The 27,425-nt window shown below is 39.3% G+C and overlaps 2 protein-coding genes across 4 annotated transcripts in view; both read left to right on the forward strand.

The window, feature by feature from the left end:
- The window catches only part of LOC146454891 (uncharacterized), a 40,262-nt gene extending 16,575 nt beyond the window's left edge, over positions 1-23,687 (forward strand). For 2 of the 3 annotated variants that reach the window (XM_085094967.1, XM_085094969.1), the window contains exons 2-7: positions 4,950-5,066; positions 8,517-8,588; positions 9,706-9,777; positions 17,615-17,686; positions 18,637-18,708; positions 23,475-23,687. In XM_085094967.1, coding sequence (XP_084951093.1) covers positions 5,006-5,066; positions 8,517-8,588; positions 9,706-9,777; positions 17,615-17,686; positions 18,637-18,708; positions 23,475-23,674 — 549 coding nt within the window. In that variant the 5' untranslated portion in view covers positions 4,950-5,005 and the 3' untranslated portion in view covers positions 23,675-23,687. Of the gene's footprint in view, positions 1-1,920; positions 2,013-4,949; positions 5,067-8,516; positions 8,589-9,705; positions 9,778-17,614; positions 17,687-18,636; positions 18,709-23,474 lie in introns of those variants that run through there. The other variant, XM_085094968.1, reaches the window with a different exon arrangement.
- A 2,469-nt stretch (positions 23,688-26,156) lies between these two features.
- Positions 26,157-27,425, forward strand: part of LOC146454892 (uncharacterized) — a 128,454-nt gene continuing 127,185 nt past the window's right edge. Inside the window, exon 1 of the mRNA XM_085094972.1 lies at positions 26,157-26,329. The gene's annotated coding sequence lies outside the window, so the exon portion shown is untranslated. The remainder of the gene's footprint in view (positions 26,330-27,425) is intronic.

Below are 27,425 nucleotides of genomic sequence, written 5' to 3' on the forward strand. Positions count from 1 at the left end.
GAGCGTTTTTCAAGTCATACTTTCTTGTGAGGTTCATGCAAAGGTTTAGGCTACCAATTTACATAATTGAGAAATGGTAGTATTTGGAACTCTTAAAACCATTGACATATTGAGAATATTATGATAGACATTTCGTATTCAAATTAGAAACTGATACTAGAAAAGGAAAAATGTTTCTTTGCCAATAAACACGATTTCATTTAAGATTTCCGTCTTATTAATGATGCAAGATTTTTATCGCAGAAAGGACAGCCCCTTGCAATTGTAGTTTACTTGTATAACCTTCGGTACTAAAGAAAAGCAAGGTTTAAGGTGAATAATTTAGCTTGCTGCTGATTATTGGCATATCGTGAATATTAACTGACATTTTGTATCCAAATTTGAAACTGATATACAGAAAAGGGAAAAACTGTTTTCTTTTTCAACGAGCAACATGATTTCGTTTAAGATTCTCGTATCATTTATGGTGTAGAGTTTTTAATGGAAAAAGACTGAGCACTATAAAAGGAAAACAAGTTTGAGGGAGAATATAATTTGCGTAGCATGTGCTCGATGACATATAGGGAATATTGTTGGACATTTTTTGTCAAATTAAAAACGATGCTAATTATTTCTTTTCAGAGAGAATCATGCTTACGGTTTGAATACGTCTTTGATAAAATTGTGGGATAAAGTCAATTTTTAAATTAATAAATAGTTAAAACTATTTTGACGGCTTGAACAAAAAGCTAAGCCTTTGTGTAAGTATCTTCAACTGCAGGAAAAAGGAACTATAAAATTTCATAAGAGTATTAATTTTTATCACAAATTTAACGCGGCCATCGTCATCCTTTGTACCATACATGGAAAGTTTTAATATCTTCTTTCTAATTCACGACGTGTGGTCCTTTTTAATTACGAACGCATTAAGAATTTTAATATACAAGAGCTGAGTTATTGAGATCAAATGACCGAAATGTTGTCCAAACCACGACAAGTCCTGAGGCCATCTAGACCTAAAAAGCTAAATATTCATACCATTTGGCTAAACACGCTTATAGCAAAAACGCTCCTATAGCTTATGTAGGAGAGTCGAATTTTGAAGTCCTACCCCTCCCCCTAGATCAACTGGCTAGCTTCCTTCGTAATATTGCTTTTTTGATATTTCATAATGGCAAGAAACGTCTCTCAGAAATCGTTGTGTTTGACAATCTTTTAAGCTTAATGTCTCGGAGTCAGCGCTTTTATATTAAAATTAAATGCTAATACGTAATACGTTCGTAATGAAAAACGAGCCCTCATGGTGAATTGGAAAAAAAGATATTCAAAACTTTCCATGCATGACGCACAAAAGAACGTCTTCTTTACATTTGTGATTAAGTCTTGTTTAACTTTAAGAGGGGTTTTGACCGCGGCAGCCTCCTTGGTTTGGAGAAGAGCATAGATTTTGATCACTTTTAGCTGAATAGAGTGAGGCTGGTCTGGAATTGGTTATAGTTGTCACGAGTAAAATGGAGTTGAAAGCCCTAGCGAAGTCCTACTCACATGTTCGACATATTCATATCGGTTGCTGAACCAATTTGGCTTCTTGTATGTTTGTAGCGGGTTAACATGATCATTTGGAGAATTTGGATGGTATGCAATCGACAGGATGGTTGTGTCTAAAATAGTTTAGGAAAAAAAATTTGATCTGAAATTAGGCAAGAGTTTTAAGAAGCGCGATACCCCCGGTGGCAAGACGCAGTTGTAGTCATTATTATTTGTCAGTAAAAGACGCTTTTCTGTCTCTGTGTCTTAACCATAAGCAAACTGTAAGGCTCTATGTCAAATCAATTAGGGCGAATTATCGAAGCAACCAATTGCAGCAAGTGAAAGGAGTTACATGCAAAATGCAGGTGCAGCCTTAATTTGCAAGTAAAAGAAGCGTTAGTGTTCCGGTGTCTTAACCATAAGCGAACTGTCAGCTACGGGTTAAACACATTCTGTATTTTGGATTGTTCGAAGCTACACAAACTGTGTCCATTCTAGCAAAGGTACGTTTTGAAATCAGTTATTGACGGCCGAGTTTAAATAATGAATTAAGGGTTTCCAGTAACAAGAGAAATGTTAATGTATGTAGTACGGTAAAGGTCATGGCGGTTCAGTACCAAAAAACAAGAAGAAAAAAGGTTCAGCGAGAATAATTTTCCACTCAATTCGCTATTGACTTATTGAGAATATCATAACACGAGGTGTGAGGTGAGGTGTGATATCAAAGTATCTTATCAGAGTATGCTTAAAGGCAAGGAAAACAAAAAGGCCGAGGGAGAATGATTTGAATCTGCTCATTGACATATTGGAAATATTACAATAGACATTTCGTATTCAAACTAGAAACTGATACTAGAAAAGGAAAAATGTTTTCTTTCTCAAAAAAAAACCGGATTTCGTTTAAGATTTCCGTTTTATTAATGATGCAAGATCTTTATCGCAAAAAAAGACATCTAGTTGTATTGTAGTTTACTTGTATAACCTTCTACAAAAAGAAAGCGAGGTTTAGGGTGAATAATTTAGCTTGCTGCTGATCATTGGCATATTGGGAATATTAACTGACATTTTGTATCCAAATTTGAAACTAACATTCAGAAAAGGGAAAAACTGTTTTCTTTACCAAAGAGCAAAATGATTTCTTTTAAGATTCTTGCCTCGTTTATGGTTTAGAGATTTTAACGGAAAAAGATAGCACTATAAAAGGAAAACAAGTTTGAGAGAGAATATATTTGCCTAGCATCTGCTTGTTGACATATAGGGAATATTGTTGGACATTTTGTGTCAAATAAAAAACGATGCTAATTATTTCTTTTCAGAGAGCATCATGCTTACGGTTTAAAGACACCTTTAATAAAAACGTAAAATAAAATCAACTGAACTATTTTGACGACCTGCATCAAAATCTAATTCTTCAACTGCAGGAAAAAGGCGCTATAAAATTTAACAAGAGTATTACTTTTTATCACAAATTTAACGTGGCCATTGTTATCCTTTGCACCATATATGGAAAGTTTTAATATCTTCTTTTTAATTCGCCACGTGCGGTCCTTTTTTATTACGAACGCATTAAGAATTTTAATATAAAAGCGCTGAGTTATTGAGATCAAATGAACGAAATGTTGTCCAAAACACGACAATTCCTGAAGCCATCTAGACCTAAAAAGCTAAATATCCATACACTTTGGCTAAACACACTTATAGCAAAATCACTCCTATAGCTTATGTAGGAGAGTCGAATTTTGAAGTCCTCCGCTCCCCCCCCCCCCCCCCCAGCTCAACTGGCTTCTTTCCTTCGTAATATTGCTTTTTTAATATTCCATAATGGCAAGAAACGTCTCTCAGAAATCGTCATGTTTAACAATCCTTTAAGCTTAAAATCTCCGAGTCAGCGCTTTTGTATTAAAATTAATTGCGAATACGTAATACGTTCGTAATGAAAAACGAGCCCTCATAGTGAGTTGGAAAAAAAGATATTAAAATATTCCATGCATGACGCAAAAAATAGCAACGTCTTTCATAAATTTGTGATTAACAAGGATAAGTCTTGTTTAACTTTAAGGGTGGTTTTGACCGCGGCAGCCTCCTTAGTTTGAAGAAGAGCATAGAATCTGACCACATTTGGCTGAATAGGGTGAGGCTGGTCTGGAATTGATTTTAGTCGTCACGAGTAAAATGAAGTTGAAGGCCCTAGCAAAGTCCTGCTGACATGTTTGACATATTCACATCGGTCGTTGAACCAATTTAGCTTCTTGTATGTTTGTAGCGGGTTACCATGGTCATTTGGAGAATTTGGACGGTATGCAATCAACAAGAAGGTCGTGTCTGAAATAGGTTAGGAAAAATTTTGGTCTGAAATTTGGCAAGAGTTTCCAGAAGTGCGCTACTCCTTGGTGGCAAGATGCAGTTGTAGCCATTATTATTTGTCAGTTAAAGACGCCTGACTGTCTCTGTGTGTTAAACATAAGCAAACTGTAAGGCTCTATATGAAAGCAATTAGAGCGAATTAGCGAAGAAACCAATTGGAGCAAGTGAAAAGAGTTACCTGTGAAATGCAGGTGCAGCCTTAATTTGCAAGTAAAAAAAGCATTAGTGTTTTGGTGTCTTAACCATAAGCGAACTGTTAGCTACGGGTTAAACACATTCTGTATTTTGGATTGTTCGAAGCTACACAAACGGTGTCTATTCTAGCAAAGGAACGTTTTGAAATCAGCTATTGACGGCCGAGTTTAAATAATGAATTGAGGATTTCTAGTAACAAACAAAATATCCCTGTATGTAGTACGGTAAAATACATGGCTGCTCAGTACCAGAAAAACAAGAAAGAAAAAGGTTAAGCGAGGATAACTTCCCACACATTTAGTCATTGACTTATCATAACACGAGGTGTGATATTGAAATATCAGAGTACCTTATCAGAGTAGGCTTAAAGGCAAGGAAAACAAAAAGGCCGGGGGAGAATGATTTGAATCTGCTCATTGACATATTGGAAATTTTATAATAGACATTTCGTATTAAAATTAGAAACTGATAATAGACAAGAAAACAAAATGTTTTCTTTGCCAAAAAACACGATTTCATTTAATATTTCCGTCTAATTATTGATGCAAGATCTTTATCGCAGCAATGACAGCTACTTGTAATTGTAGTTTACTTATATAACCGTCTACAAAAAAGAACTATGGGGAAACTAAACATTTTTCAGAGAAAAGAAAGCTCCAAATTGGATAAAAATGCCATACATTACCTTGTATTTTACTGTCTTTTAGAATAACTGTTGCTTAATTATCTCTAAAAATTGCGTGGCTACACCCAATTTAATTTTTGGATTTCAAAAACCCTTGCTAGGATCTGCTTTCCCCGCATAGTCATAAACCGCACAAAAATACTTTTTTTTATTAGTAGGCACCGTTCTTAGGGTATTTGCCTGTTCTTCTTTGCAGGTTTTCCTTTCTTTGCCAAGTAATACCAATGTTGTGATAATCAGTGTTTATCAAGGATGGACGAATGGTTTCTTAAAGCCCTTATTTTACACGTTTCCTTACTGTGGATAAGAGGAGGTAAGTGACAAGACGATTTTTCTCATGAGATAAAATTAGAGCATACATGATATTACCATTAAATTATTGTAAGTAAATAAATAAACACAGAGAATACGCAGATTTGTTAGACTACTGCGGATAGTACAAAAAAATGAAACCCAGAGAGAGAAGGATGGGTAAAGCTAACAAAGAGAGACTGCAGCTCACCTTTGAGCAACACTGTCACACTAAATAACCAAACGAAGAAACTTGACAAGATAAAAACCACGCAAGGGGGGTTGTGTCCCTTAATAATTGTTTTGACAACGTGAATCCGATAAATTAAAAGAAGCAGATTTCCAGACAGTACCACCTGAGACGCTTCGAGGGATATGGAGGAATTCTAGTACCCGAGGAGAAATCAAACGTTTTCTTGGCCAGACCAGATCACTTGCATGTACTCCAAACCAGTGGCCTAGCAAATTCAGAGTCTGGAGAGACAACCATCCCATTTGGCGAGTTCTAAGATATAGCCGTTGAAAAGAGGTGACAGAAAACAGCGCAACAACGTTTTTGCTATAGATGCCACGGAGAGACCCACCACGGAATATCGTTCCCACAGTCCCGATTTTGTGGTTTCAGGGGACGCACAACAGGGCGTGCTACATTGAAAAGAAAGGAGAGGCCAGGGATTGCAAGAAAGGGCAATATGAGTGAAAGCTACAATCGTCAGCCCCAAAACGTCCATCGTGATGAAACTTGAGTAGCTCCAGTTAGAGATACCACGGAGGCGGAGACCACACAGGTCTTACCGGAGAGATCGCACACAACAGCAATGCAAATGAAAGAAACTAGAGAGGAATATGTCGCACTGAGGTAAGCAACAGCAGTAATCAAGAATGGCGCAAGACGAGTGGTCGTTAATGCGCTACTGGACGACACCAGTAGTAAGACATACATCAACAGTTGAATTAGACCTCCAAGGGGAGAACCGTAGAGTAACCGTTAACGTTCTAAATGGTCGACAGCTTCGAGACAAGAATCCTTGAGCTAAATCTTGAAAGCTTAGATGAAAAGAAGTATGTAAAGGTAACAGCTTTCACTGCAGAACGCGTTTCAGGGAACATTGGAGTAATCAACTGGGCTAAATACGCGACGAAGTGGGAGTATCTTAAAGGTTTTACTGTAACTTGGAGCACGCCCAATCATCGACGTTTTCGTGAGTATCAATCAAAGAAGGATGTTGGAGGTAAAACCAGTAAAAACAGTTGCACGGCTGACGACCCTCTGATGGACATTTATCGGCGATGGAAATAGTACTCATTAGGGAGGCTATCAAACAAGTGTCGCTCACACTTATTTTATACGTGATGACGATACGAGTTCAACTAGATTGCAAACTCCAAACATTCTTGGAGATAGAGGTGCTTAGTCAGAGCATTGAGACTTCGAATGAGAAATACCGCGCTCGAGAAACTTAAGCCATCAATCAAACGTGAGAGCAGGCGGTACAAGGTCGAATTGCATTGGAAAGACGACCATTCAGTGTTACCAGACAACTACGAGACAGCCCTGAGACGGTTGAGAAGTACAGAGAAACGCATTCTCAAAAAGAGCTAGAGCAGAGGTTGCGTAAGGAAGATCCCAAAAACAGAGAAAAAGCCCTTTGAGTCTTGTTACCTACCGCCGGACCAAGCAACGACGAGGACAAGCATTGTGTCTGACGCGGCAGCCAAGTGCGAGGGGATCTCTTTGAGCAATGTCATACACCATGGACCTAAGTTGCAGCGAGAGCTTTCCAGCGTTTAATACGGTTCCCGGGCAAGCAATAGAGTTAGTCTGTGGCATAGCAGAGATGTATCTCTGCACAAGTCTTAAACCAGAAGATATCCAGTATAATGGACTTTTATGGAGAGCGCTCGACCAAACCAAGGTACCAGATGAAATTGAATTCAAATGAGTGGCATTCGGAATAAATTCGTCGCAGTTTCAACCGCTGTTCGTCGTACAAGAACATGCGAAGAAGTATCAATAAAATTTTCCACTGGTTACGGTAACAATAATATCTCTGGCAATATTATCTCCAACTATCTCCCAACATATATGGACGATAGCATGAATTCAGTTCCAGATGATACGATTGCCATAGACTTGTGCAAAATACTTTCGACGCAGTGGAAGAATGCTGGTATGCACGCATGTAAATGGCTGTCTAACTCAGGAGAATTGTTGTGGGAGATACCAGCATTGGAAAGTAGATCTAGATAATGGGGGAGCTGCCCTCTGTTAAGACGCGCGGAGTACTATGGGTAGAGAGGGAAAACATGTTCATCTGCCGATTGCATCCACCTCGAGATGTGTACAGATGTTAGACCTAATAAAGCGCAGGCTTCCTGAGAAGAATAACCACATTTTGCGACACTTTCCGATTTTGGACGCCATATACCTTTCGAGCAAAGGCTTCGTTCCAAGAAATCTGGACCACGGGCATCGACTAGTGAGAAGTCGCTTCAGTTGTAACAGGAAAAGAAGGCTAGGCGGTGGTTCAACAATGAACCAAAGCATTAAGTAAAAATTAAGATCGCGATGTTTTCAGCCCGTGGACAGGAATTTGAAGTCCGCGAGCCCTCAGGCATTCGTAGATACGTATGGAGCGGTAGTGTATTAAAAATATGAGCACAGTGATGGAACTTTTTCGGTCCACCTAGTGGCTGCCAAGTCAAGAGTTGCACCCCTTACAGCCACACGAATCCCTCGTTTGAGGATGAGGGGCGCAATTCTAGGATTAAGACTAAGTGTATCAATATCGAAAGCATTGAAGATTGCAACTCGCGAAATCACGTTTTGGTCGGATGTCATGAAAGTGTTATGGTAGATTCATCTCCGAAGCAGGAAATATAAGCCATTTGTTGCAAACGGAATTGGAGAAATACGGTCTCACACAAGTCCTCAACAGTGAAGATATATTTAACTGAAGAGAACTCAGCTGATCGTCTAACAAGAGGCTTATCAGTAGAGGAGTTAGCTTGTAAGGACAAATTGTGGGAAGGACCTTTGTATTTGGAGAAAAAAATCTGAATGGGCAGTAGATCATATCATGAAACAGCAACGAAAGAGGTCAGGAAACAAGCACGCCTACAAGCTGACTGCAGCAATAGAGGAACAACTGTGTTAGCTATCAAAAACAATGCTAAGCAGCGGCTTAAAACGAAAAACTGCTAAGATCTTTCTTCTGTTTCATCTTCCACCCGCAGTTCAAATATATGTTTTATGTATTTATATTAATATTATTCTACAAAAATGTAGGTCGCTCCCTCGGGTCACAAATATTTGGAAGTCTTCAGATTCTCAGAAAGGTGCCGTTGATCCATTATTAAATACAGGCAGTTTTCTGACAGGTATCATGGATAAGTTTGCAAGTACACCACCTTGAAAAACTGGTTTACAAGATGTCTCTATTTATTGTGTTTCTTAATTGATTCTTAACAGCTACTTTGACTCCACGGACAGACCCACCAACCACAAACAGATCAGCGTCTCAGACACCGATTCCGGCAACAGGTAATATATGACTTGTATTTTTTGAAGTATATATTACTAAATTTCGGTTTTCAAAATGTAATGTTACATTTGCCGACAACTTTCAAATGGAAATGCGCGACGATGAATACTTTGAAATTTTAACGAATTTTAAGGGAGCAAGCCATTACAGTTCAGTTTTAAAAAAGTACCATTTCGATGAAAAACAATTTCTCCATGAGCCATTTGAATTAACTTCTCGATTCCATTTTGTACGCATGCGCTGTGGCATTTGCTAATTGGTTTATCGGCTTGGATTTTTCATCGGTGACCCCTGTAGTTTTAAAAAATTCGACTTGATCCTTTGTCAGCGACATCAAAAGCGAAATTACGACAGCTATGGATTGTAAGTTCTACCGTTCCACGACATCAAAAACCATCGGCGCAGCTTGGAAAATTAGAGACTTTCCCAACCGTGTCGGTAAAATAATATAACGAATACATCTTGTATGTTAGCCAACTTTTTCAAAGATTCCCGTTGCGCAGCTTTAAGATATTTTGAATCTCAAACTTCTCAATAACATGATCGCATACTATCCAATTAATCCACCATAACCCTCTTAAAGCTAATTTATGTAATTTAAGTTGCCTGGTAGATTCTGGCAAACACGTTCCTCATAGGTTGAAATTAACAATGCCAAAGGGACGCGTCCAACTGTCTCTTTGGGGATGAGCGTGCACTCATTTCGCGAACAGCAGCTAGTTATCGATCCTAAGCTCACAAATGTTTAAAGAACTTTAACAGATTCTCAGAAAGTGAGCGCTCTCCTTTTAAAATAAATGAAACTGCCTGAAAATATAATAAAAATGTGCCGGTTAATAGGAGACCCTCTATGACATTTAGATACATGTAGAGAAAATACCTAGCCAATGTTTGACTGATCGCCCCTTATTGTTCCTGATACTGAGGATTATAGAACATCTGTTTGTACTTGTCAAAAACTGCCACATTTAAATTTGCCGTCGATCCGCAATCAAATACCAGGCGGTTTTCTGACAAGCATCCCGGATAAGTTGATAAGTTTGCAAGTGTACCACCTTGACCAACTGGTTTACAAGATTTTTCTATTTATTTCGTTTTTAATTTGATTCTTAATAGCCAATGTGACTCCCTGGACAACCACACCAACCAAAAACAGAGCAGCGTCCCCGACACCGAGTCCAGAAGCAGGTAATATATGACTTGTATGTTTGAAGTATATATTACTGGAATAAGGTTTACAATCTAACGTTATACTTGTCTACAACTTTAGCATACAAATTGCGCGACGGTGAGGAATTGAAGATTGAAGGGAGCTTACCATCACCGGTTAGTTTAAAAATGGACCAACTCAGTGAAAAGCAGGTTTCCTTAGGTCTCCATAAATGCATTTTGTAAAACAGTTCTTAACAAGAAACATTAAAATGCCTGCTTAGACAAACCCACCGACAACACAAAGACCCCAACTCATTATCTTCTTACTTAATTTAATTTAATGTAATTTCAAACACCTTCATGTCTGTGGAACAAAGTATTTTAATCGGAGCAACGTAGTGAGTCGATACTGGTTTAAACTTGGTGGAGAAGGAAGGTTCCAAAAGCTGGTTTCTTAATGTAGTCGGTTGCGGTGATGAGATTTTTATTGTACTTTTTCACTCTCCAAAGATTGATTCTGCTATAGCCAAGTACATGCATTTGTTTCGTGAAACTTTGGTAACATCTTTGATAACATCATGTCAATAGAGGATACCAATTTAAGGAGTCTTGCTTAAATACTTTACCACTATCTAGCCCGAGGAGTAGTTGGGAGTGCTGATTGTTGCCACGGCGACTTTCAACCTGAATAACTTTAAAATGTTTGAGCCAACTATCTTAAACTTTAGGATTGTTTCAGAAATTTATCCAGAAAAAAACTTTAATGTGGTCCTTAGTGTTCGTTGGCTTACGTAGATGTTACCGTGGCAACCATTTTCTACAGGCATTTTTTTGAGAAAATAGAAAAATCTTTTTTTAAAATGAAGAAAGAACACTTTTCTTCTCGTATTTCTAAATATGTTTAGCTCATAACGTTGTTTGTGTATTGGTTTTGATAAGTTTTCGTTCAATTTGGCGGCTTTCCTGAAGGGTTTTTGAAAATCCAGAAATCCAAGATGGCCGCCATTTGGCAATTATGACCTTTTTTTTTACCACATTAAATGACGTCATCACTTCACGCTGTGGACCTCAAAGGAGACGTCTTTCAACGTACTATCTACTCTCTAAGTCTCACTGTCATATATTTGCACTGTTATAGAGGGGGGACAATCACCCTCCCCCACCCCTAGACCTTCCCAAAGAAGACAAAAATTAAAAGAAGCCCGGTCTAGACAAGGTTAATTTGAGATTTTCGGAATATACATTAAACGAGGCTTCCGAATGACTTGTGTAACTAAAAAAACATGTAATGTGTAATTTGCCTTTACTGCAAAGTTCCCGATTGTCATAAACTATGTATTCCAGCCCCAAATGATACTAAAAACATGCCAAGCTCACCTAAGGGGCCGGTCGCACTAGGCAGAATTTTTTTTTACTTTGCAAAAAAAACTGTCAACGAGTGTTGTAGACGAGTGCGACCGGCGTTTTTCGCCTTGACACAATTTTTTCCGACCTTACCAATCTTCAAAGAAGCCACAACAAAAAATCGGCGAGCCCTTGGGCTCGCCGATTTTTTGTCAGGCGATTTTATCGCACTTTTTTGTTTGTTTAGTGTCACAAAATCCATGATAACCTTCCATACTCTATTAACGCGCGAACATCAAGAAAAGTACTTCAGTGCAACAAGCATGGACAGTGAAAATTTCGCCCGCTTTCCGTACCAAAATTTCGATTTTCAGCGGTTTCAAGGAGCAGCTGGCGTTGGGCCGTACATGTCGTTACTGACAGATGAACAGGAACAGAGAGGGAGTTCATTTATCTCCCAAATTTTTCCAAGCCAGATCATAAACGAAGAACCAAGTTCAAGGTTTAACGCGCGTCGCCGAAATGGATATTTGAAAAGGGCAAACAATTTGATTGACGTTTTCAGTATAAAAGATAAGATTGTCACTTCCCAGTGCGATCGCGTTTAACAAAAATTTTGGAACAAAAATTTGTTAAACCAATTTTTTCCTGAAATTCGGCCGAGCTTACAAAATTTTCGTCGCCTAGTGCGACCGGCCCCTAAACAAAGTGCACCTAGCCACCCAAATTTTTTATATAAAAATCCTCATTTGTTGGCGAAAATCTGCGAATCATCTAGCGTCGTATATTGTGCTTCCCAGAGATGTGAAGACTTACACGTCGGACAAAGAAAGGCTCGAGAGCGCGCCGAGATAAAAAGCTATTTTTAGTTTAGAGCTAGCCATTGGGGCGGAGAAGGATGGAGAAATTTGCTCAAGAAATTAGGAGAGCTTGAGAGTCGGTCCCGAAAAGATAAACAGACATAACAGATCGCCAAGGAAAACGTCAAAGAAAACCAGTTAGCTCTGGAGACAGAGATCAGCGAGGATCTCGGCCTAGAAACAGAATTATACGACAAGAAGACTCGGAAAACACTATCAGGCAGCGACCACAGCCAGAGGGTCCACTAAGCAAAGCATCAGCGCCCAGTATTTTTCAAGCCGGTATCGACAAAGCAACTGGGCTCCCGAATACAAGCTACTGTAGCTTAGACAGTACTTATCGGGCGAAGGGTTAAGGGTTATTGAGAATTAGGATCATTCAACGTCTGCTTATAAAGCTGCTAAGAGCAGATTAGAAAGTATGGAGGAAGAAGACGACAGATCGCATTCTACTTGCAAGCTTATCCGTGCCGGTAACGTCAAAGATATAGATAAGTTCGCTGTTATCCCAGACATCGCAGTTATCAACCTTTAAGAGGCTGACCGACATTAGGAGTTGGGAAATAGATCGCTCTATGATAAGCTACAGAGGAAGAATATAGAGTAAATGCTGGCACAGTACCATCGATGGTTTTTTGAACACGAGAAACAGCAGCTTGTTGAAATATTACGACAATGGGTTATACAAGAATCGGAATTCCAGATAGTACTAGCTGAGACGCTTTGAAAGATATGGGGCAATTCCAGTACCCCGAAGAGAAATCTGGCCTAGTAAGAGCCGCCGCACATGGAAGGTCTCTGGAAATAACCACCCCATTTAGTGCGACGAGTTTTAAGTTATAACCGTTGAAAAGAGGAGGCTAAAAGCGGCGCAACGACGTTTTTGCTACAGATGCCTAGGAGAGACCCACCAGGGAATATAGTTCTCACAGTCCCGATTTTGTGGTTTGAACGGACGCCGACATGCGCACTACATTGTAAAGCAAAGGGGAGGCCGGAGATTGCAAGAAACGGCAATAGGAGTGACAGCTACAATCGTCAGCCCTAACAAGTCCATCAAGATGAAACAAAAGAAGCTCCAGTTAGAGATACCACCGAAGGGAATCCACACGGGTCTTACCGGAGAGATCGCACATAACAGCAATGCACATGAAAAAAAAAATAGAAGCGAATATGTTGCACTGAGGAACATTAGTATTCAAAAATGGCACAAGACAACGCTAGTAGTACGACATACATCAACAGTGATGTAGCAGCTGAATTAGGACCTCAAGGGGAGGAGCGTAGAGTAACCGTTAACGTTCTAAATGGTCACACCGACAGCTTCGAGACAAAAATATTCGAACTAAAACTTCAAAGTGTAGATGGAAAGATAAATGTACAGATAGCAGCTTTCATCGCAGAACGCGTTACAGGGAACATTGGAGTAATCAACTGGGCTAAATACGCGAAGAAGTGGGAGCATCTAAAAGGTATCACTTTACCTTGGACCACGCCCAATCGTCGGCATTTTCATCGGTATCAATCAGTGATTGATGTTAGAGGGAAGCCAGGAAAAACAGTTGCATGGTTAACGGCCCTCGGATGGACATGTATCGCCGATGCAAATAGTACTGATCAGGGAGGCTAACGAACATGTTTCGGTCACACATATTTTATACGCTTGGACGATAAGAGCAGCAAATAGATGGTAAACTTCAAAGTTTCTTGGAGATAGAACTACTGAGTCATAGGATTGAGACTCCAAATAAGAAATTCGCGCTCGCGATCAATCGAATATGAGAGCGGTCGGTGCGAAGTCGTAATCCCTTGGAAAGACGACCGGTCAGTGTTACCGTACAACTATGAGACAGCCCTGAGACGCTTGAGAGGTACAGAGAAATGCATTCCTAAGGAGCCAGAAGAAAGGTCGCGTAATGAACATCACAAAAACAGAGAAAAAAACAATTGGGTCCTGCTACATACCACAATTCCTGTTATAAGGCCGGAAAAAGCAACGACGGGAACGTGCGTTGTTTCTGACGCGCCGACCAAGTGCGAGGGGATCTCTTTGAGCGATGTCATACACCAGGGACCTAAGTTGCAATGAGAGCTTTTTAGCGCTTTGCTGGGGTTCCACAAGCAAGCAATAGCGTTAATGTGTGACATATAGCAGAGATGTATCTTCACAGAAGTCTTGTATCAGAAAATAGCCAAAAATAATGTACTTTCATGGTGAGTGCTCGACCAATGAATATTAATTGATTTTAGCAGTATTCGGAATGAATTCGTCGCCGTTTCAGTCGCAGTTCGTCGTGTAAGAACATGCGACGAAGTATAAATAAAAATTTCTACTGGCTGCGGTGAAAATACAAGAGTGAGCATATATGGACGATAGCATGGATTCAGTTCCAGACGTCAAGACAGCGATAGACTAGTACAGAAAACTTTCGACGCTTTAGCAGATGGCTGGCATACACGCACGTAAATGGCTGTCCAATTTAGAAGAATTGTTGAAGGAGACACCAGCGGAGGATAGAGCAGGAAAAGTGGATCTAGATGATGAAGAGCTGCCCTGTGTGAAGACGCTCAGAATACTATGGGTGGAGAAGGAAAACATGTTCCGAGTGCATCCACCTGGAGATGGGTACAGATGTTAGACCTAATAAAGCGCAGTTTACTGAGAAGAATAACCACATTTTGCGACTATTTGGGATTTTTGACGCCATACGCCATTCGTGCAGAGGTTTTGCGCCATGAACTGATCTGTTCCACGGGCATAGACTAATGAGGAGTCGCTACAGATGGAATAGGAAAAGAGGTTAGGCGGTGGTTCAATAAATTAGAGCATTTAGAGAACATTAAGATTGCGATACTATCAGCCGGTAGACAGGCATGTGAAGTTCGGGAGCTTGCACGCATTTGTAGATGCCTACTCGAAAATGCGTATGGAACTGTAGCGTATTAAAGATACGAGCATAGTGATGGAACTGTTTCGGTTCACTTAAAGGCTTCTAAATTAAGAGTTGCACCCCTTACAGCCACAAGTATCCTTCGTTTAGAGCTGATAGGCGCAATTCTAGGATCAAAACTAAGTGTATCGATATCCAAGGCATTGAAGATTGCAACTCGCGAAATCACGTTTTGGTCGGATAGCATGAACATGTTATTGTAGATATGTCGCCTAAGCAGGATATTTTAGCCATTTGTGGTAAACTGGATTGGAGAAAAACAGTCTCAAACAAGTTCTCAACAGTGGAGGCATTTTTTGACTGACGAGAACTCAGGCGATCATCTAACAAGAGCCTTATCAGTAGAGGAGTTAGCTAGTGAGGACACATAGTGGGAAGGACCTTTGTGTTTGGAGAAGAAAAAATCTGAATGAACAGTAGATCATATCATGAAACAGCAACGAAAGAGGTCAGAAAACAAGCATGCCCACAAGCTGACTGCAGCATCACAGGGACAACCGATGTTGGCTATCCAAAACAATGCTACGTAGCGGCTTCAAACAAGACGCTTTTCCACCTGGATTAGACTCATCAGAACACTAGCCAGGGCTTATCGCTTTGTAAACAATTGTCTGAGTTTCCATAAAAAAAAAACGTATTACCAACGACATCCAGGACACGCAAATTCAAGTAGCGAAGTCAGCACAAGCGGAGTCATTTGAAGAAGCGTACTAATCATTGACAAGTGATAAAACGTTTCTAGGTGGTAGCAATTCACTCATCCTGAAACCAAGAATTGATGAAAATGGATTGATGAGATGTTGTGGTTGTCTAGAGAATGCTGAGTATTTACCACTTGACGTTAAGTACCCTATCATCTTACTGGGAAAGAACTGAGGAACTAAGCTGATCATGAAACATTATCATGAAAAAAGGGAATCACACCTCGGGAACTAACCAAATGTTGGTAATGTTGTCCTCTCGTTTTTGGCTAATGCGGAGGCGAGAAGGAAATCCTAGATTGTGAAGCTTAGTGCTATGAATAGCGTAAGAGAAAAGCCAAACCGTCGCAACAAATCACGTTGCCTCTTCCAATAATTAGGCTTAAGACTCCACTTCTTGCAGTTCGCTCGTGCGCCTGTAGATTATGAAGGACCTTTAATAACAGTACAGGGCAGACGACAACGAATATCTAAGGTATAACTTTGTCAGTTTGCATGTATAACCACCAGAGCTTTTCATTTGGACATGGCAATTGCACTGGACAACGATTCCTTCCTTAACCCCTTTTAGAGGATAGCGAATCGCAGAGGATTGCAGAAATAAATAAATTCAGATAATGGGACTAATTTCGTGGGTTGCAGAAAAGTTAGACAAAGACAAAATTAGAGTAACCACCATGGCATGTCAATCCCCATTTGTGCCCTTGCCTGAAAACTTTGGCAGTGCACACGGGTCTATGATCAAAGCGGCCAAACGAGCTTTATATGGGACTTTAGGGAACGCTACTGTAACGAACGAATAGCTGATAACAGCTTTCACTGGTGCAGAAGCCCTGATAATCTCGCAACTTTGACTTATCATTAAGCGAGTCCTGAAGACAATGTTCCCTTAGCACTAACACGATTTTTTACATGGTAAAGACGGTGGACAGTCTGCGTCTGAATCTCTTAAAGTCCAAACGGAATTCAGTCCTAAAAGGCGATGGAGACGTGTTCAAGAGTTCGTCGGACACTTTTTTATACCTTTTTTTTAACAAGGTGTGCAATACAGCGTTAAAGAAAACTTCACTTCAAGACTTACGCTAGTTTTGTTACAATAAGCTTACTTACAATATTACGTTACAGTACTGATATAGATGTTAGCAGTAATATTACTTATAAGTATAAATTTGCTAGCGTTGTATCACGAATGCCATTCTCTGAATGGCTACGCTACGCCCCTTCTATTCTTTGTTAGATAGTGAGTAGCGGTTAACAACAAAATGGCGGCCACTCCATTGCGTTTTCGAAGTGTCTGCGATGAGGATATAAATAATTTACTTGTTTAGTTTTGCGCGACTAGTAGATTTATACTAAAACAATTCGATTTCTATCGCGTGATAGCTGATTTGGGCTGCGCCTTCATCAGCTATCACGCGATAGAAATCTCGAGCTTATAATGTTATTGTTATAGTATTACTTAAACAGAAGAAAGATCCTCGCAGTTATTTAAGTAACCTATGCAGTTGCGAAAAAAAAAAGCTTGAAAGAATTCATGCTTGAACAGGATTGAACCCATGACCACTGCGATGCCGGTGCAGTGCTCTACCAACTGAGCTATCAAGCCAACTGGGAGCTGGTCAAATTGCGAGTTCGTGATATACACGTGAAACGTGAATAAATTAATATGAATATTTGAAACATGGATATTTATTTTCGCAACTGCTTATATTGCGTAAAAAACTGCGAGGATTTTTCTTCTATTTAATCTTTCACCCGCAGTTCAAATATAAGTTTCTTATATTTAAATGAATATATTTTGTACAGGAATGTAGGTTAGATTTCCGTTGCTCCGTCGGGTCACAAATTAAAATGTTTGGAAGTTTTCAACAGACTCTCAGAAAGTTGCCGTTGATCCACAATTATATTCAGGCGGTTTTCTGACAGGTATCATGAATAAGTTTGAAAGTACACCACGTTGACAAACTTATTTACAAGATGTCTCTATTTATTGTCTTTCTAAATTGATTCTTAATAGCTACTTTGACTCCGTGGACAAACGCACCAACCGCAAACAGACCAGCGGCCCCGACACCGAGTCCAGCAACAGGTAAGATTTGACTTGTATTTTTTGAAGTATATATTACTAGATTTAGGTTTTCAAAATGTAACGTTACATTTGTCGACGACTTTCACATAAAAACTGCGCGACGATGAATAATTAAAGATTTAAGGAAGCTAACCATTACAGTTCAGTTTAAAAATGTGCCCGCATTTCGGTGAAGAGCAGGTTCAACTGGGTCTTAATTAATGTAGTTTAAAACACACCTCTTAAACATTATAATGTCTCCTTGGACAAACCAACAGACAACACAAAGACCACCATTCACTATCTTCTTACTACTACATTGACGGTTGGACGCGTGACCTTATCATTGTTCAGCCAAGGTCACGCGTTCAACTGTCTCCTCGGGGATAAGCGTAGGCTCATTTCGCGAACAGGGTCTGGTAAAAGAGCCTAACCTCACAAATGTTTGGAAAACTTAAGTACATTCGCAGAAAGTGTTCGTTCTCCTTTCAAAATAATTGGAACCACTGCAAAATATTAAAAAGAATGCTCTGGCTATTGAGAGTCCCTCGATGACTTTTGGATACATTTATAGGAAATAATTATCCAACCTTTGACTGATCGCCCCGATTGTTCCTGATACTGAGGATTATAAAACATTTATACCTGTCAACAACTGCAACATTCAAATTGCGCGACCATCTCCAATGAAATATCAGGCAATGTTCTGACAGGCAACATGGATCAGTTTGGAAGTTCCCTTTTTCCCGACCCCAGAACCGGAGTTTTATTCGCCCATCATTGTTAGCACAGTACTGTTACATTAGGTAGATATTTAGGTGCAGGAGAACTCAGCAATCTCTACTAAGCGTTCCAGGGGAGATCCCCCATAAAAGTGTCGTTACTGTTACACCACCTTGAAGTGCACCACGTTGACAAACTGGCTTACAAGTTGTCTCTATTTATTTCCTCTTTAAATTGATTCTTAATAGCCACACTGACTCCGTCGACAAACCTACCGACCACAAACAGACCAGCGTCCCCGACACCGAGTCAAGCACCAGGTAAGATATGACTTGTATGTTTGAAGTATATATTACTAGAATTAGGTTTTTAATCTCACGTTACATTGTGACAACTCTCGCATACAAATTGCTCGACGATAAGAAATTGAAAATTAGGGAGCTTATTATTACAGGTCAGTTTAAAAATGCATTAACTCTGTTAAAAACAGGTTCACCTAGGTCTTCATTAATACAGTTTATAAATACAACTCGCCCTTGGACAAACCCACCGACAACACAAAGACCACCATTCACTAACTTCTTACTACTACATTGACTATTAGGCGACTGCATTTCTCTTTCTTCTCTAAGTATACGTTGTTAATAAAATTTTTGAAAATTTATTATTCCAAGGCGTTCATGTCTGCAGAACAAAGGGTTTTAATCGGCGTAATGTATTTAGTGGATATTTTTGTAAACTTGGTGGAGAAGTAAGTTTTTTAAAGCTGGTTTCTTGTTGTATTTGGATGCAGTAATCTTCATTCGATTGTCACTATCTAAAAATGTATTCTGCTAGCCAAGTACATGCCTTTTTTTGTAAAACTTTAATAACGTCTAATGTGAATAAAGGATATTAATTTAAGGAGTGTTGCTTAAATACTTAAAAAAAAATTGTCTTGGCAATATTATTAAACGAAGGTTGAAGAATGACTTGCTGAAATAAAACACATGGAAGTAATGTGTAGTCTTTCTTTACTTGCAAGTTTCCACTAACAAAAAGTCTACTTCAGGCAGCCTCCATTGATACTAACAATATGCTGAGCTCACTCAATTAATGCGCGCCTTAACCCCTCCTCCCCATTTTTTTCTCCCACAAAAGTTCCCATGTTTTGGTAGGAAACTCTGTAGTTCTTTTTTGATTTGGCGAAAACTTCGCTATTTTGTGCCATGTTGAAATACGGAAAATCGCCTTAAATTATTACCATTTTCTTACAAGACCGAGTTTTAAGGAGCATGGGTCTGGTGGCTGCTGTCGTCACCTTGAGAGCACGACAACATCATGCACACTCCACTTGTTTCTTTTAGAAAGTTAGATTAACCGTATGTAGTTGGGAGGGGAGGAACTCTCCTTGGCGATTTTGATTTAGTCAAATGCGTCACTAAGTGTGACGGGGTAAAGAAACAGACCTTTCACAGTTCCTTGCAAACTAACTCCTGAATAACGTTTTTTAATATTCGCGGAAACGCCATGAAACTTCAGGACGCTTTCAGAAATTTAACTAGAAAAGGTTTATGTGGTCGTCTACTGTTTATTGACTTTGATGCTGCCATGGTGACCAAATTTTTCAGAAAATGAGCAACCTCTTTTTTGAAATGAAGAAAAGATACTTTTTTCATGCAACTTTGTTGTTGTTGTTTTTTTTTTTTTTGGTAAAATAAGTGTTTCTTTAATGGTTCTGATTAGTTTTCACTCAATTTCGGGGCTTTCCTGATGAATTTCGAGAAATTCTGAAAACCAAGATGGCTGCCATTTGGCAATAATGACGCTGTTACCAGGTGATTTGAGATCACTATTCCCGTGGTGTTCCGTACGATACCTTCTTAAGGTGATGAACGTCCAGAGACGAAGAAACGAAGAAAAAGATGGGTCGACTTTGTTAGACAGAAGCGTGCTCGATGGGAGTCATCGAAGAGTTCAGTAATATGCTCGAAGTATTTTCTACCCAACGATTTTGTACGTAATTACACATGCACAAAGGATCAAGAATCGGAGCAACTAAACAATACAGAGACACATTTCGATAGGTATAACTCAGTGAGGTGGTTCGCCAGTTGTGGTCAGAGTGTAAAGAACGAGTCGGGTTTATAAGTTAGTGTCTCGACGAGTCGGCGGGTTGCCAGTGTCAGAATGAAAAGAACAAGTAAAGTTTACAATTTAGTGGCTTGGTGTCTCGCCGGTCGTGGTCAGACTTCAAAGAACGAGTTCGAGCGAGACAGCTTCGGAATTACCGCTTTCGCAACATAATCCAATAGAATCCATATGAAAATTAGCCATGCAGAATTTTTCGTGTTGAGCCAATGACGTCACTTCCTGTAATTTTAGCCTTAACTTCCGGAACAAGGCCAAGTAATGGCGGCCGTGAAATCTAGAATAAAAAGCTAAAAAAAAAAAATACTTCCAATCGCCGTAAAGGATTGAAATTTGGTAACATGAGTAAGAAGGTCATATTCTACACGAAAATGCAAAAAGGTGGAAAATGAAATTTTCTTTCCAGTGGCACTTTAAGATTACTGTTTATCTTTAATATACAACAATAGAATCAAAATCTTCGGATAAAAATTATTTAATTAATGTTGAGGGCTGCCGGCTGTAACTGGTCGACTGTTCCGCCGGGTCGCTCTAAGGAACGAATGCAGAAAAAACGAACCAAACTCTCGACTTTCGTTCGCCGAGAATTTAGCACAAAGGAGTACAAAAACCTCGAACGCTTTGGAGAGTAAATATTTCTTATAGGTGCAGAGATTGAAATAAATCGGAGCGACTGAAACGAAATTAACCAGTCCGATTTGCCTGGTCTGATTTGTTTTGAATACGCCAGGACTTTCATCCCAGCGTGAATATTCTGGTAAACCAATCAGATCGCAAGACTAAACAATAGAAGCGCTTGTAAACAATAATAAACGGCCGCAAAGCCGAATGGGTGAAACTGGGCCTTTAATAAAACTCTTATAAAAACATTGCCCTGAATTTTTCGTCTCCAGTCAACGACTCCGGGCTTCCATACAACAAAGCAACCCCCCTTCCCTCCCCAGCTTTCCATACAATATTTCTTGATCTTCGGTCTTGCTTTCCCCTTTAAAAGCAAGCTCAATTTCCTGCACCCGAGGTAATTTACCTGGTCCTCAACAATCGTCAAGAGAGGTGAAATCACAACAACCAACAGATAATTGTCCGAAAACATCTCTTTTTCTCACAATTTTACGATAATGAATTTAAGTTCAGTTTTTAACTGGACTACAGGAAATAGAGGCAAGCTTTCTTCCAACGCTTGATGGAGATCTTCCTCAAATTTAGCATTCCCTGTAACCTTGGTCATTAATTCGTAAGCTAAGGGAGTTTTGGTTTCGCGCGAAAAGAAGAAAGTGCGTACACTTGATACGCTGTAGCTGGCTGGTCGTTCCCAAGCTTGATCGATATAGTTATGTGGCCCGTGCAACGGAGATTCACACACCGTGGAAAGCATCAGACGTATCAACATATTAGCTTAGAAATATCGTAAAGTATCATTGTTTACTAGACTAGCTATATATACAACCCTGGAGAAATAGCGTATTAGCTATAAAAATTTACGATACTACGATACCTTCGATAAGTTCTCCTTGCAAATTTCTTGGTGAGTGTTCATTTACTCGTGGTCGATTTCCTCGACTTCGCTAATGATTTTTTTTTCTGAAACTCTCGTCGACAACCTTGCCGTTGAAAGGCCCACGTAACTGTAGCGATCGACGAGGAAAACAACCTCGTGTAAGAAGGCACCAGAGTCGCGCCCGGCTGGTCCTCTTTCCTGATTATTTTTCTGGCCAATCGAAATTGGGGAATTCAAATGCTTCTGGAACTGGTTCGGTAAGAGTAATTGCCCCGGGGCTCTCCCGTTGTTAAAGTAAACTTTCGCCTACGAAAATCCCTGCTACCCGACTTAGTGCCTCTGGGTGACCGAGGATGGACCAAAGCACACGCGAAATTAATGTAAACACCCGAGAATCTTACCATCTCTTGATTGCTACATTGCCCTGTAATCAGTCCTTTAGAATACGTTCGAGATCTTCGTTAGCCTTCATTTCCCCTTGGTATTTCGCTGTCCTTTTTTTGTCCGCTAGAGGGTCGTTAGCATAAGCAGAAGCTTCGTCATCGCTAGATTCGCTCGAGGTTTGTGGTGATCTCTGTGGTGATAAACGGGATAAATCCTGACCGGCTTCCATTTCTTTTAATCGAGTAAACCGATTTCTAAGTTATCTGGGTCAAAGCTCGCCTTCAAATGCGATGACGTGGATGGCATTGTCAATTTCAGTAGCATTCCGATAGCTATGGAGCCTATATCGAACTGATTTTGTTACAGAAAGCATTTGACAGCTTGAAAATAAAGAGAACTGGCTCAGAATCGCTTGCGCGTCGTGAACCATTCGGAACTCGACTTTAAATATGACAAAAAGCGAAGATTCAACCAAATTAAATTTTTTTCGCAGATATACTCACCAAAATATGAAAATTAGTTTTGGAGAAAAAAAAAACTTTTGGACCTAGGAGCACGTTAAGTTTAAATAGAAGGAAATCAGAACATCATTTGCTGATTTGTAGTCCTTCAGGTAAAAAATAAATGAACTGTACTAAAACAAGTGTTTCTCCGTAAAATATTCTATTTCTGATATGTAATTAGAGTGGAAGAAAAAAATAACGTATCGATTACAACGCTTAAATTTTAATTTAGCGGTGCCAACGCACCAAAGCTATACACTAATTAGTTTATACGCGTTTTGCTATATTAAAATTGGATTGATATTAATTGCTTTTTTCTAATTCACTGAAAATTAGAGCAATCATTTTTAGTTAAAAAAGATATTTCACTCAGTTTTTCTCTTTCCTTTAACCTTAATATAATGCTTATTTAAACATAAATGTGTTCGTAATCCAACAGAATGTGATATGCGAGTAATGATTTTGAGATAGAAAATGTTTTTTTTCTAATTTTTATTTCACTCAGCTTTTCTCTTCCCTTTAACCTTAATATGATGCTTATTTAAAAATAAATGTCTACGTAATCCAACAGGATGCGGTGCCGTTGTCAACAACGTACTGAGAAGTCCCGGATATCCAAACAACTATCCAAACAACATGGACTGTGTTTATCGAGTTTATATTCCACTTGGCCTGGCTGTGAAAATTTACTTTTCTTATTTTACCCTGGAGAGTTATTCATCTTGCAGGTACAAACCTATCGAATCAGTGTTTAGAGTATACATTGCTTAACCTCCATTGAATGATTATGCATCAGTCAATTCCAGCGGTGCCCATCCTCCCCCTCCCGGGCAACCCCGGGGCATTTGCTCACGTTGTCAGTCCCGGCGGTGGGGCATTCGTAATTTTATCGCGGCCAGGAGGCTGGGCATTTGCCTACCCCGGGGCGATCCCCGGGCATTTGACACACGTGTTTTCGAAAGTGCCATGGAGGAATTCATCGGCAAAGACGAGGCGTTTGTTGAGGATTGGCTAGTCTGTCAGGGTCTACACAAACTTGTGGATGTTTTTAAAGGTATGTTTTCTTAATTTTAGAAATTTCTTCATTAGTTGCAAGCATATAAATATAAAAAGCAACAACTTGAACTATATTTTGTTTATCACATATCGAGAAATGGGAAACAATCAACGTGAACACGACTACAGCTGTATTTCGCATTCAAAACATGCGTAGCATTTTTTGAATTCACGAAAGTCAACCTGGAGTGCACTTTAAAATACTTTAGGTTTGAGAATTCATATGATGCGATCTTTAAGACAGATCTTGCGAGCTTAAAATGCAGTGCATCATATTAAAAAACGAAGCCTGCGAATACAGGCGCCTATCATCGCTCACGGCAGGAAGGACTCCGCCGCAATCCTAGCGCGGTTTATTAAATATAAATATTAAATTTTCCAAAAGCTCCCTAACTTTTTGTTGTTAAAAGGCTCTGAAATAGTTTTTAAAGCAGTACGAATTATTTTCATTGAATTCGTAGTGCTGTTTCATAGCAATATGCCTTTTCTTAATAATAATAAAAAGAACTGCAGTGGTGTTGGAAGGCGACGATCCTAGGGGCGGGGCATTTGCCCTCTTCCTTCATCCCCACCCCGGGCCATTTAGACAGCTTATGTGTCCCCACCCCGGGGAATTTGCCCATTTTTTTTAAAAAAATGCTAATGCCCGGCGGTTAGCCCGGGGGGGGGGGGGGGGATGGGCACTGCTGGAATTGACTGACGCATTATGGGCGGTATTGATTCTTCCCTTGTTTTGTGTACATTTGCTGTGATTAATGAATGGTATGTACTACTGAAAAAAAAAAGTGAGTGAGACATCGCAAAGAACAAAGTTACCAGTTAGTCTCATTACACTAAAATGACCTACTTTTATCTGTAGACTCATTCACCTGTTCTTTGCTTGTTTTTGTTGTTTTTTTGCTCACGTTGTTGTTGTTTTAATCTGCAGATAAGAATCAAATTAATAACTAGACTGCCTTGCCAGTTATTGTCATGACACACATTTGAAAAACTTGTCTCGCATGTATGTGATCTGCTTTATTTTTTTTTTTCTTCGCGTCTTTCTGTACTTCATGCTGACCCGATTATCGGGTGTTTTTGAACTTTTACTTTTTTATTCTACAAAATGAATAAGTAAGCTATGTGTAGGATTTGTTTGTCTAAGTCGTTGTATTTGCATTACTTATTATTAGGCCATACATTACTTAAGGAATGTCTTAGGTAACCTTGTGGATTTGTCATTATATAGCTTAAGTAATGTTTAAAAAACGAACAGTGTTTTATCGGGTTTAAAACCACGAGGCGCAGCCGAGTGGTTTTAGACCCGAGAAAACACGTGCTGCGAGTTTCTTGAACAGCTTCAAAAACATTCCTGGAAAAGCGTGTGTCAATAGTTTTCACAACAATTATGCTTTTGTGAACATTGGAAATTGGCGTACGAGAAAAACTGCATACAATACAATACAATAAAATATTTATTTTGCCACATACAACAATTACAGATGGAAAAAAAATGATGAAAATTGACGAAAGAAAATAAATGGCGAGAAAACCTGAAAGAAACCACGAGGCTTATAAAGTCAGGCTTCCTCACTTTTAATAAATAGCTATCTTATATTGAATTACAATATGGACTTATGATGATTAACTTTGACCGCGCACACGTACACACACACACGCACACACATATTAAGTAAGTTAGTTGAGAAATACAGCCTTACAGAAGTTAATACCTCGAGAGAAAAAAATCTTTAAGCTTTCTTTTAAAAGAAGCGGTGGAGGGAGAACTAGTTATGATAGAATTTAGCGAATTATAAAAGTTTGGACCTTGAAAGTAAATTGAAAACTTCCTCGTGTTCGTTCTGCATACTAATGAGGAGTGTTTTATCAGCTGATAAAACACCGCATACTTATAAGGAGGGGGTTTAACGAAATAAAGTCACTCCACGTGATGTATTATCGACCATTTGATAGGTCAATGGGCCTATGAAGTATAAATGAGTTTTTAAAGTAGGTTATTGTAATGTTTGCAGTACTTTAATGTTTATATGTCGAGTTCATTGTTAGTTATTGGCCGTGTTCCTTTAACTCACGAAACATTTAATAATGTCTGGAATTTGTCTCATCTTATCTTGTCAAGTTGTGTTAGCTCACGTCATTTAAGCTTATGTTATCTCATCATAAATAAACTAAACGAATACGTTTATCTTGTTTGCAGCTTTGACTACTTGAGGATTTCCAATGATAAGAACTATCCCGTAGGCAAATACTGTGGGGTGCAGTCTGGATTGACTATCAGTTTCACTGGACACTATGCTGTGATAACCTTTCACTCAGACGGCAGTGACACGTACAGGGGATACGAGTTAGATTTCTCCTTTGTTTCTCCCAGTAAGTAGAAAGAGTCGGACGAGATACTCTCCAAAGTAAATGTCAATTTGCTATTCAGGGATTGTCTGTTATGATAAATTATAATTCACCGATTATAATATACGCGTTACTATTGGACAAAAAAAAATTATAAAATTGAGCGAGCAGACGGCATTGTCACGCTCAGAGGATACAAGTTAGATTTCTCCTTTCTTTCTCCCGGTAAGTAGAAAGAGTCGGACGAGATACTCTCCAAAGTAAATGTCAATTTGCTATTCAGGGATTGTCTGTTATGATAAATTATAATTCACCGATTATAATATACGCGTTACTATTGGACAAAAAAATTGTCAAGTGGTATAAAATTGAGCGCGCGGTTTTTTTTAGCAAATACACTCCTCAGGCGGCTACCATATCAGACAATATTGTTCGACGCGAAAGACTGTACGAAAAATGCACAGCCGAGAAACGAAGGTTTAAGGGAAACTGTGAATTTTCTGGGACAATCGTTAACAGGTTATTCCAAACCTATGCGGGCTGCTTTTATAGAAACCTTAAAAACGTTAACTATATATTACGGTAAAGCTATTAAGCTGTAAAATCTGAAAATAACGCTTTCGATTTTGTAGGCTGATCAAAGCACTGAGACCCAAAACTGTCAGTGTGTGCTTTGACTGCATCAACTACCAGCTCTCACATTAATGTACATATCGCAACAAGCTAGACTATACCCTTCAGGAGATAACGGGCTAACAAAGCGTGCGAGGCTCTCTCGATCTGCCCACTGTGCACTAAGAAAATCTATTGTAAAGTTTAATAATTGAATATTTTTCAACGAGTCTCACGCGCTAAGAAGACACAAGAAGGCTTTTTCGATTTTCACAAGAGCCTGAATCACTTAGGTGCATTAGTGTGTGACGAACATCTTGCCGGCCAAATTTCGTTCAAATCTGGAAAATATATCATCCCTATTATATTCATTTGAATGGAAGGAATACTCGTAGAAATAAGCCCTGAGTTTTCGGCCCTCAGAGATTTGCACAGTTTTCGCACACCATTGCAGCAGATGTCAACGAGGTCATGCCGCCGACCAATGGAAAACAACACAGGAAATCCC

This window comes from Pavona decussata, unplaced genomic scaffold (genome assembly GCF_977016875.1).
Source record: "Pavona decussata unplaced genomic scaffold, jaPavDecu1.1 SCAFFOLD_298, whole genome shotgun sequence".
NCBI lineage: Eukaryota > Metazoa > Cnidaria > Anthozoa > Scleractinia > Agariciidae > Pavona > Pavona decussata.